The sequence below is a fragment of the Vulpes vulpes genome, chromosome 11 (assembly GCF_048418805.1).
Source record: "Vulpes vulpes isolate BD-2025 chromosome 11, VulVul3, whole genome shotgun sequence".
In the NCBI taxonomy this organism is placed as follows: domain Eukaryota; kingdom Metazoa; phylum Chordata; class Mammalia; order Carnivora; family Canidae; genus Vulpes; species Vulpes vulpes.
In genome coordinates, this window is record NC_132790.1 from 12,836,804 (window position 1) to 12,848,945 (window position 12,142).

At 42.6% G+C, this 12,142-nt stretch overlaps 1 protein-coding gene across 2 annotated transcripts in view; it reads right to left on the reverse strand.

Annotated features, from left to right (window-relative positions):
* The window catches only part of SPON1 (spondin 1), a 252,810-nt gene that overhangs the window by 133,437 nt on the left and 107,231 nt on the right, over nucleotides 1-12,142 (reverse strand). For both annotated transcript variants that reach the window (XR_011995091.1, XM_072725596.1), the window contains exons 4-5: nucleotides 11,866-11,939; nucleotides 6,870-6,992 (exon numbers count right to left, since the gene is read on the reverse strand). Coding sequence is in view for 1 of the 2 variants with exons in the window: in XM_072725596.1 (XP_072581697.1) it covers nucleotides 6,870-6,992; nucleotides 11,866-11,939 (197 nt within the window). In the remaining variant the exon portion in view is untranslated. The remainder of the gene's footprint in view (nucleotides 1-6,869; nucleotides 6,993-11,865; nucleotides 11,940-12,142) is intronic.

Below are 12,142 nucleotides of genomic sequence, written 5' to 3' on the forward strand. Positions count from 1 at the left end.
ATCCCTTGTATGCTGTGGCCTTCTTTCCTTTTTTTGTCTTTGTGGGTTTTTCTTCATCTAGTGTTATCTTCATGGGATGTGAGGAAAGATCAGAGATGAATGTTTGCATTCAACCTGCCATGTTTAACTGGAAGACCATCAACTGACTTTCCTTCCCCATTCCCAGCACATAAAACAGGGAGTTGTTGTTGCCGCAAGACTTCCCAGAGAGATGGAGGGAAGAGAGGAGCAAAAGGGGAAAGAAGCTATTGGATCCTTTCTCTTTTTGCACCGTCTTTCACTGAAACTGTATCATGACACGTGTTCTTGGTACCAAACTCTAATCCTCGGTGACACTACTCTATTCATACTCAGCCTGGCGGTGGCACCACTGGGGAGGCGATGAGGGACACAATGACTCAGCGTGGAGAGGGATTTATTTCCCTGTCATGGCAGGAAGGAGTGGGATTATTGTTTGTTGAATGTTTCCTTTTGTTTCCGAAGTTAGGTTGAGAGAAGAGGCCCAGGGTCTACCTGTGACTCATCCCCGGTCTAGGCATGGGGCTGCAGAAACCCACAGACTGTCTTTATCAGAAACAGAGAGAAACTGAGCAAGCTAAATATTACAAAGCTAACAATTCTTCCAAAAGTAATTTGGGGATGTAATGCAATCCTGCTTAAAATTCTGACAGAATTTGATAAAATGGTTTCACGATCACTTGCAAAAATAGAGAGACAATAATATTGAGGAGTATTTTAAGAAGCAGGAGTACTTGTCAGCTTTGATGCATCTCTCGTCACTCCTCCGCATCCAACCCATGACAGACTCTACCTCTGGAAGATACCTCAAGTCCATCCATTCACACCGTCACCACTACCTCAGGCCGAGCTGGCACCATCACTGTGGGATCCTCCTCACCGACCTTCCCAGGGACCGCCGGCACCATCCAACCTGTTCCCCACTTAGCAGCCACACGAGGCCCTCTCTCCTGCCTCACCCTCTTCAGGGGCTTCTCATTGTTTATCTCCCTCTACCCTCTTCCTTGCTCATTCTGGAACTGCTTCCCGTTCACTCAGTCCACATTACTTATTTAGAGGCTTTCCGGGTACCAGACGATGAGCTAGGCCCTGAGGAGATAATGAGCAAAGTCAGACGTGACTCCTGTCAGTGCCCTCATGGCTTCAGAGGCACGCACAATAAGCACCCGAAAAAGATTCGAGTATGCTAGTAATTAAACCGATGCCAATTTAAAATAGCGAGATTAATTTTTTTATGACCATTAATTGGTAAAACCCGAATTGAAAACACTAAGTTAAATGCTGAGGAGGCCGGGAGAAGGAGACCTATTTATTCACCATTGGTAACATGGTGAATTGATACAAACATTTTGGAGAAGAATCTGGCAAAATGCCCTCAAGAGCCAATAAAAAGTGCATATCCTTTGATGGGGCCGTCTTACTCTTGGGAAATTATTTCAAGGAAATGATTCAAAGGGAGGAGGAAGGGTGGAAGAAGACCTTACTACAAAGCTTTTTTTTTTTTTTTTTTATTGTGGGGCGCCTGGGTGGCTCAGTTGGTGAAGCGGCCAACTCTTGATTTTGGCTCAGGGTCCTGAGATGGAGTCCTGCATTGGGCTCCCTGCTCAGTGGGGAGTCTGGTTGTCCCCCTCCCTCTGTCCCTACCCCCGGGCTCATGCTCTCTCTCTCTCTCATATGAATAAATAAAATCTTTTAAAAAGCCCAAAACAACTAAGGCGCCTGGGTGGCCCAGTGGTTGAGTGTCTGCCTTCGGCTCCAGTCATGATCCCTGGGTCCTGGGATTAGGTCCCACACCAGGCTCCCTGCTAAGGGGGGACGTCTGCTTCTCCTTCTCTCTCTCTCCCCCTCCCCACCACTCATGCTCTCTCTCTGAAATAAATAAATATGCAAACAAACAAAATCTTAAAAACAATAACCACCACCTAGTTGCTGTGTTCAGAGTAAGTGAGCAAAGAGACTCAGCATCTGATAGGCAACTCCCAATCCCCTGGCAGAGATGGAACATGTCTCCAAGTCCTGGGACATCGCTCTGTGGTGAACCTGCCTGGTCACCATGTTCCTATAAAAGACACATGCTCCTGGACCGCTGCTAGGCACTGAAGACTGCCTTAAGACACTGGGGAAACTTGCCTGCACTTCTAACACTCCGGGGTTCCGGATCTCTGTTCAGGCCCAGTGAGCCCAGACCTTCTCTTTCTGGACTTCTAAGTCAGGCTCTCTACAGAGGAAATCTTTGTACCACGGGGCAAAGCTGTTTGGAATTTAGTATTAGCCGAGTCCACATTGGTACTGCAGATGCTTACAAGATGCTTTGTGTATAAGACATTTAATTTCACTGCAGAGGAGAGAAGACTGCCTTGTGGTAGCCCCCAGCAGAAGGCAGAAGGGAGTCCAGAGATCTGAGCTTTGATTTTTGTTTCTGAAACTCTCTGGCTATGTGATCTGAGCCCTTAACTTTATGCCTCCAGGTTTTTTCACTTATAAAATTAGGAGGTAAAACTTGCACGATTTCTAGAAATCACCCAGTTGAGGAGGTTTTAAAAGGACTTCACTATTTCCTGACGGCCAGCGGAGATTTGTGGCATTACAAAGGAGAGGGGACTGAGTCAGTTGGGATGTCCCCTCGCCTTCCTGATTTCACCACACCTAGCCTCTCCCAGGAAGGGGGGGGTGTCATGGATGCAGAGTACTCTGTTCTTTAAGATAGAGAACCCCAGAAACCGCATTTGGAACAAACAATCTTGTATAGTGGTTGAGAAGAGCCCCCTGTAGATGTGGGCCCCACAAGAAAAGACAGAAGGCACAAGGGTGTAGCCTGATCCGGTTGTAGAACTCAATGAAAATTCTCCAGGGCAAGTCACTCAAAGAGAACCGAAGGACAGACCCCTTCAAGGGCTATCCTGTCCTTTGGCTGAAGTACTCAAAGTGTGGTCTACAGACCTCAGGGGACCCTGAGGCTCTTGCAGGGGATCTGTGAGGTGAAAACTATTTTCATAATAATACTAAGATGTTTGCCTTTTGCAACATGTTGACATTCACCCTGATGGTGCAAAAGCAGTCCTGAGTGAACCTGCTGTCACTTAGTGCCCATCAAAGCGATGGCCTTGAACTGTGTCAGCAGTCAGCGTGATCCTCACTGCCAGGAACCTCAGTAAACAATTCAAAGGGTCAGTTTCACTTAAGAATGTTTCTGATGAAATAATCAAAATTATTAATGTCATGTATTAATCTCTGTACCTCTAAGTACACATATTTCTTCTATTATGTGTGACTAACAGGGAAACACGCATAAAGCACTTCTGTATATACTTGGGTGGGATGATTGTCTTGAGTAAATGCTCTTGTGCCTCCAGGTTGTTGGAGGGGCAAGCTGGATGGATACTTTTATTTTCATAAACATTATTTTTACTTGAAAGAACCAATGACAGACAAATTATGGTTATTCAGACTAGAAAATGTGGCAGACGTTTTCTCAAAAATGAAGTGAGCCTGTCATTTCAAAGAAAACAATGGACAGTATTTGTTGCCAATGATACAGTTCAAGCTTTCAAGCGAAAATAATTTGGGGGAAGTTTGTTACAATGATTTTGATAGTTTTCCAATGCTTAAACGCTTTTCTGATGAGAGTGGAAGCAATATTAATGAATGCGATTTTTGATATTATATGATGAAATGTCTCAACATCTGGACCATCTGTAGAACTTGGTAAACCAATGTTTTCCAAATAACCAATGTCTGATGTTACAAAATCATTCATTTGTAAAAGATCCACTCAAAGTGCAATGCATTTTAATGTAACAGAGGGATCCCTGTTACAGGTTTAGCACCTGCCTTTGGCCCAGGGCGCGATCCTGGAGACCCGGGATCGTATCCCACGTCGGGCTCCCGGTGCATGGAGCCTGCTTCTCCCTCTGCCTATGTCTCTGCCTCTCTCTCTCTCTCTGTGTGACTATCATAAATAAATTTAAAAAAATTAATGTAACAGAGTACAAGTTCACTGATATGGTTTCATGTTCTAGACTGTAATTGTCCTTAGAGAGACTACCCTTTGTAGAGTTTTGGTATATAGTATCCAAGACGATTATCTGTAATTAATGAAAAAGTTATTAAAATATTCTTCCCTTTTCCAGTTACACACTTCAACCAAAAGAACATACCGCAACAGGTTGAATGCAGAGGCAAATATGAGAATCTAGGTGTCTTCTAATTAGGCCAGATATTGAAGAGATTTGAAAAAAAATGTAAAACAATCATGCTCTTCCACTAAATTTCTTTTTTTAGACAATAGTTATTTTCATAAAATATGTCAACATGTAATGAGTTTCTTATTGCTAATTCATTATGTTACCTTTAAAATTAATAGGAAGTATTTTTAAATTTGTTTTAATTTTTGATATGTTGAATTTTGATAGACACAATCCCTATAAGCAAAAGGGTCCTGGAGTTCTCAATAATTTTTAAGCATGTAAAAAGCATCTTGAAATGAACAAGCTTGAGAATTCCTGTTCTGAGATCCTATGGACGAAGTGGTGTTTGGGATGAGCAACAAATAAAGGGAAGTGGGGACTTGACATTTATCAGTTTGCACTATGGTCGGGAAGCATCATGGCTTAATTGGGCTTCAAGGCAAGAGTTGGTTATCAAGACAAAATCATCCCTGGAGCAGCAAAAGGAAAGTCATCTATTACTGAAGCTTAGTAGAAATCACTTTTGTCAGCATCGAATTTTCAAAGTCCTAATTAGAGCCTCTCCACGCTCTTCCGATTGGCTCCAATCCTCTGGGTGTACAAGTCTACCCTTTTCCTCTCTAAGGAAGGTCTGGCCTACAATCCTGCATCAGTATTGGCCACAGTGACTAGATGGGAGCTAGAAATCTGCCTCCCAGGCCTCAGGGAATGCTACTTTGAGTTCACCAATCAGAACACAGTACTTGGGAAGGCACCAGGTACTTCCAAGGCACAAAGAATGAAGATGAGCATGTCATGGCTTTTGTCCTGGGGGACTGGTCTGTCTGATGGAGAAGAAAGACTCCTTAAGAAATAATTACAGTCTGATGTGATAAACACTCCTCTGGACATAGTGACCAAACTTTTCCAACCCCAAATCAAGACACACTGACCTCTGACAATGGAACAATCCTAGGGGATCTAGAACACATATCTGCTTTAGTTCTTAAGAAATTCCCAACCATTCCACAGAAATTCTGTATAGATTTGTACTTGATTTGGCCTAAAGACCTAGAAACAATGGTCTGTACGCTTTTTTTTTTCTACAAATTCTAGGGAATAACAGCATCAGAAAAGAAAAGAGCAAGAAGCTCCTTAGGATTACGAAAGATGAGTAATGGGCCCCTAACATTTTATTTCCTCTGGGTTAGTGGACCGGAGGCAGTAGAGGAAATTTTTTTCCATCGTGTTAGTTCCAAGTGGTTTCTCACCCCTCCCCCTGCCCCCTGCAGGCAGAGAGTCCAGCTTTGCTCACACAGGTCTCCCACACCAGCTGAAGCAGATCAAGTTGAATCCCAGAGTGAGAAGAATGAACTAGTAAGAAGTTTCTAAGATCCCAAGTCTTGATTACATGTGGGTAATATTAAACAATAGGGCTCTTGATCTGCCAAGTCCCAACTGGGTGGGCTGCTTGGGGACTGTGGAGGCTCTGGTCTGGACCAGGTCTTCTTCAGCCCCAACCACATATATTTGCTCCCTCTTTTTGGGGGACCGAATCAAATCCCACTTTTTAATCTCTTTCTCCCAGTTCCGTTCGTCTTTCCCAGCTGTGGCAACTCCAAAGTGAAATGAACAAGAATAAAACAGGCAATGAACAGAAAAATCATGCTTAGTGCCACACACCAACATCCTGCCACCCACAGTTAGAGAGAATGAGTGTCACTGGATCCTAAAGGCAGTCCAGTTGAAAGGCAGGACAAGGAGCCTAACAAACCCCTTTTCAAATCTTGGATCTACTACTAACTTATATCTGACGAGGGGGCAAATCATGACGCCTCTCTGATATTCAGTGAGCTCATCCACATACACTGGTTATTCTGAGCATCAAATGACATAACATATGCAAAAACGCGTGGCATGCAGTAGGTCCGCTATTCATTGTTAGAATTTTCACATTTTTGAGTGTGATTATTTGATTAGTGTCTGTCTCTCCACAAATCTCTGAGTTGTATGAGGATATAGGTTGTGCCTTTTTTTGTTCACTATTATATTGCTAGAGCTTAGCACGGAGCCTGGCACATGCTCGGCATTTGTTGAGACAATGGTATATGATAAGAGGGAGTTGGTAGGGTCCTGATTAAGGATCTACTCCAAAATAGCAATTGGGAAGTCTCCTAACAACTCCCATGGATTGGTATTGGCTATCTGGAGCATGGGGTCATGAAGGATTCTAAGGTGGTATCTGGAATCAGTAGGGAAAGGGCATGCAGACAGATACCAACGTTATGGTTGAGGATGTTGAATCTTTGTTGACCTTGAACTGTGGATTGAAGAGTAGATCCCCTTTACCAGCTATTTCCAGCACAGACAGATCTAATGTATAATTCAGGGATAGAGCCGCTTTAAGGGGACTGAGGTTACCAAATGCTTGACCCAAAGATAAGTAGCATGACCTTAGGAATATTTTTTAAAATCACAGATTAGAACAACACTATGCAATGAAGCTGAAAGTAGACCTGTCTTATATCTGCTAGTCTTGATGAATTCACTTCCTGGGAATGTGCATTTCATGAGTCAGCTGGTAAAAGCAAATAGACCTGACACACTTCGGCTGGTGTATCCCACAACCAGACAGAAGTTCACCACCCGCCCTTCCCCAATCCATGAAGTAGCTCCTCTACTCACGAGGATAATCCTTTGGGTGCGTCTTCTCGGACCAATTCCCGTAGAATGTGAGTCTGTACTTGGCAGTTCCACAAGCACAGCAGTCTAAGATTGGTTTGTCAGTCACCCCGTCAAACATGGAATCTGGAACAGTCAGGGAAATCACTAAGTTAGGAAACAGATGTGGCTCAAGTGCCATCTTGGTCTTGTCTTGTCCTTGCTTGGGAAAAGAAGATGAGGTACAGTTTTCACTGACTAAAACCACCCAGAACCAGGTCAGTACTGGGGCTCTAAAGGATTTTTATATACCTCTAAGTATGGTAATTATATTCCGCAAATAAAAAAGACTCAGAACTCTTGCTCTAACAATGTGAGGAGACCAGAGGGACCAATAAGGCTGAATATTTGGGAACCCAGGAATAAAATTTACTCCATTATCCTTTTTTTTTTTCCCACAAAAGGATTTTTCCACTAAATTTTAGAGGAATATGCATGTGTGTGTTTTCTCTAAGAAATGTTCTCTAGGGCCAAATTGCTAGGACCGGGAGGAGCAGCTTTGCAGAGGAGCAGTGAGAACAGTAGACATAAAGGACTGCTGAAAATTATTTTTAAAAATGCATATATAAAAAACGCATATATAGTCACATCCCTCCTTATCAAGCTTTCAGAGACTTGGGAGGAGTGGGGGTTTAGGACAATGTTGGTAAGTTCAGGTTTACTTCTGAGCACAGGAGCAGCCAGGAAAAACTTAACAAGATTCCCTCTCTGCCCCCATTTTTATCTGCAAATAGCTGATAAGTGGGGGAAAGAGAGATTACATGAATAAATTCAGTATTTCCGATTGTCAAGCCCACATCCCTAACTGTGCCTTGTTGCATTCAGTCTGTTCTGCTTCCTGCAAGACGAAAACAATGCCTCCAGATGCAACTTGCTTCAGTTGCTTTTTCTTTGGTCTCTCTAGTGGTATTAACATAAAAGGTGTTTTTTTTTTTTTTTTGGCAAGCTGGACATTTATTCTTAAATATGATATAAAGAGCAATGACAGTGTAAAAATCTTTTGGGGTGTCAGGAAGGGCATTTTACAAGTCTTCCTTGTGGAAATCACCGGGTTCCTCTGGTTTGAACAAGCAAAATCAGTGAGGGGTAGAAATGAATTCTGCATTCCAGGATGGAGACAAACGTATGAAGTACGGTAATAATCACTACATTGTAGAGAGTCCTTGTATGTGCTAATCTCTTTCCACACATTGTCTCATTTAACCCCAGCAACCGCAGGAGGTAAATACTTCAGTTAACACCATTTTGCAGATCAGTAAATGGAGGTAATTAGGTTACCAGTCCAAGGCCACAGGGTTAGTGGGTATTGAAAGTAGAACTGGAGCTCAGGTTTTTTTGAATCCAGAGCCCATATTCTTAATCTTTGTGCTATATTACTCCAGGAAAGACCTTAGGCTGGATAGGTCTGCATAGACACCAGTGAGAGTAATTTATGTGTGTACGTGTGTGTTTCCCTTTATGCTTTTCCAAGTGAAGGATGGTGCATTTAAGAAATGACCTCCCTGTATAGCTCCAGGATTTCTAAACAGCACCAAAGAAGAGGCTCTGAAACCACCCAAAATAGAAATCATTGTTTGGCTATTTTTTTGTACACTTGGAAGAGGCCAGCACATTGCCTGGGCTTAGGAGCAGGCTCTCTGTGGCTTAATGCACATGAAACCCAGGTATGATTCCTGCATGAGCCACTGTGATAGTTAAGGGACAAGCCCTCCTGAATATATTTCAGAAAAGGTAGTGTAAATTAGTAACTCCTAAAGGTAATTTTTTCGTCTTGATATTTCCGTTATTATCGTTATGGCTGACTAGGTTGTAAAAGAACTAAATCAGTTTTGAAAACGAGATTCCAAGCTAAGAGATACACGTTGGGGTTTCAGTTGTAGCTCCCAGGTGCTGTTCAATGAAGGAGCAGTCTCTCAAAAAACCAAAATAAGGCAAATTGGTTGGGGCACCTGGGTGGCTCAGCAGTTGAGTCTGCCTTCGGCCCAGGGCGTGATCCTGGGGTTCTGGGGTGGAGTCTCACATGGGACTCCCCACATGGAGCCTGCATCTCCCCCTGCCTATGTCTCTGCCTCTCTCATGAATAAATAAATGCAATCTTTTTTTTTTTTTTTTAAAAAGGCAAATTGGTAGCTTTGTCTTCTCAAAAGGGCTTTCAGATATAGGTAGTAAACGTAAAGGTGTATCCAGGAGTTCGGGGGAATACATTCCATAGGAAAGTTAGCTTCCGTTTAAAGAATAAGTTTGAAACTAAAAACAGACATGCTGTTTCCTCTGAGGAAAAGCCCATTGAAAATGAACCAGGTTTTCAAAGGGTGGTGATGAAAGAGAGGGAATGCACCCCTCTTCTGCTAACCTCGGCAGGAAACTGCCTAATATGGGGTGACTTCTGTGCTGATCTCTTGAGCTGCTCCCTCTCTCATTTCTACTCTCCATCCATCAGCTTCTTTCTTTTGAGCTCTCCCCTTAATCTTCCTTTTCTCCTTACCCCTTCTCTTCCACATTTTCCTCCCTTCTCTGCGTTTCCTATCTCCCTTCATCTGTAACATGGTATTAAAGTGAGCATGTGCATGCCTTGTGTTTATTAGGGGTCACCTTTTTGAATATTTTATGTTTCTCTGTTCCTAATTGTAAGTAACTTAATGTTTTATGTTTCTTTTAAAAAATGATGGCCATTGCCTTTTATCTTTGCAGTTGTGAATTTTTCCCTATGGATGAACAGCTTCAACGGAGAAAAAAAATCCTAGATCCCAGTTTCTTTCTCCCCTTCCCTGATAGATTTGATTTGACTCACCAAGGAACTAAAGAATGTAAAGACCTAGAGATAATTAAGCAGGCATACACATTTAAGAGAACTCCCTTTGCTCTCTGCTTACAAATTAAAGGCTTTCTTAATGTGATCTGCTTTGTTAATTGTGGGATGTCCTCATGGGTCTGCTTTCTCTGGGGATTGTCTCCAATAGCAGGTAATGATCCTTCGGCTCAGGTCCTGCAGGTCCTTTCTTTTGTCCACAAAGTTGCTGTTGGAAAATAGGCTTTTTGTACATATGCATGTTTAGTCATTTTGATAGGATCTGTGCTTCAGAAGCGATACCCAATAGAGACTTACATGCCATTTGGTTGAACCTTCAACTGCAGAATTTCACATATTTCTGTGGCTTCACACAACATTAGGGCTGAGGCTTTGGCAAGTGCACTTTAGTTAAATGATTGCTGTCCATATATGGGGTGACAGCAAAGTATTTCCTAAGAACCCTCAAATCTGGGAAATAAAATTGTCTTCTGAATGTCAAACTAACAAAACATACCACAGTGGCTGTGATTAGCCACTCGTGGGTGTAGACCAAGAGGGGGCTTATGAATGTGTGATCCAGAGCACTTCAACTCTGACTGGTAGGACCGTGGTGTCATCTCAGGAAGAAAAGGCAGGAATGGGACTGTACGTTAGAAACAAAGGGTCTCAATAGTTAAGATGTTCTCTGCTTGGAAAAAGGTTGAGTAAAATTGTTGACAATTAAATATGAAAAGGAAAACCCCCAAAGCCATGTGTGGTAATGTCTTCCTGGAAGCTGACCAGGGACCTGGTCCATAGGTTCCAAATCTCTGGCCCCTATGATGGGTATGACCCTAATGCAGGGCATCCAATTCTCTCCCTCTGCTCTTCTCATGCTTTCCAAGCCATCTTCCACATACGACCCAGTTTCTGCTCTTGCTCATCCAGAGGGAGCTATGCTTTGGTACACTTTGATCTACCAAAGGTAACAATGAGTTGAAACGAAGTCCCTTCAACAGAAAGGCCATAGTAAAGAGCACTGGCTCCTGGGTCCAAACCCTGCTCTTGACCACTACCTGCATGAGGCTAAGTGAGCTTTTAAAACTTCCCGTGTCTCTGACTTCTCATCTACTAAATAGGGATGATCGAATAGTCTTCACCATATAGGGTTGTTGAGCAAAGCAATGCCTAGCATATAGCAAGCCCTCGAAAAATATTACCTATTATTATTATTTTCCCAGAAGACCTTTATGAACCTTTCTTTTTCATAGTAGCTTATGATTTGCTAGGATTGGTGATTATTTCTTTCAAAATGGTAATTGCTCTAAATGTGAATAAAAATTCCGCAAAAATGAATAGAAATTAGACAGGATGTATAATTGTTGAACATTTTCTATTTTTACTTAGTTCTCTAATGACTTGTAAACACATTCAGATGTTTAAGGTCTTAATTTTTTATAATAGGTTGATAAACAAGCGTTTGGATACAGAGAACAATAGCTAACACTTATATATATATATATATATATAGCATTTACAATGTGCTGAGGAGGCGCTGTACTATTTTATACATATATTAAGTCACGTAGCTGGGAAAAGCAGAGGGGGAATTCAAACCCAGGCTACCAGTCTACTTGATCTCCATGAGCTTCATTAGAATGCCTTCAACCCAAGGAGAGGGCATCAATAAGCTTGCAAATCCAAGGATCGTGTCCTTGAAATGTGGTAAAATCATAAGGTCAATGCTCCCTTGGCAATCCCACCTCCCACTTGCCTTTCTTGGAGAACCCCCCCACCCCCCCATGTTGCATAGGTGCCACACAAGTTCTACAGGCGATTATTCCAGAGAACCATCACAGACATCTTAAAGGTACAAAATTGTGCATTTCTTAATTAAGTCCTGTGAATTATTCCAAGGAACCTCTTTAGAATAATCACTGTTTCGCAAAAATAAGAAGACAACACCACTATAAGGTACATTATCTCCTACCCAGGGAATCAAGCTGAGTAATTAGAGCTTAAGGCGGATCCAATTATCCACCGCACACAGCCAGATTAAAAATCAGTGCTACGTGAGGAAGCAGAACCAGGAGAAGCTCAGAAAGCCTGTCACCTAATTCCTGCCCCTGGCTGGTTGGACTAACTGAGCCACCTTCATTTATCTGGCCCTCCTCCACCGGCAGTTCTTACCTTGTTCACAAAGTTTCTTGGTCAGAGAGCCCTCATCTTGAAAATAAATGATGCGTTTCTGTACGATGCTGGCCCTGTGGGGAAAGAAGACACGAGCACAGTGGTGAGGAGAGCCAATCTGAGAGTTGTCAGATCGTGACCTGGCCACCGATGGCTGTGCAGCTTTGGGTGAATCACTCCAACTCTCTGTGTCTCAGTTAGTTCATTGAAAAACTGGCATTAATCAGAATGTATACCTCATGGGATGGCTCTGAGAACTAAATAAAAAAAAAATGTA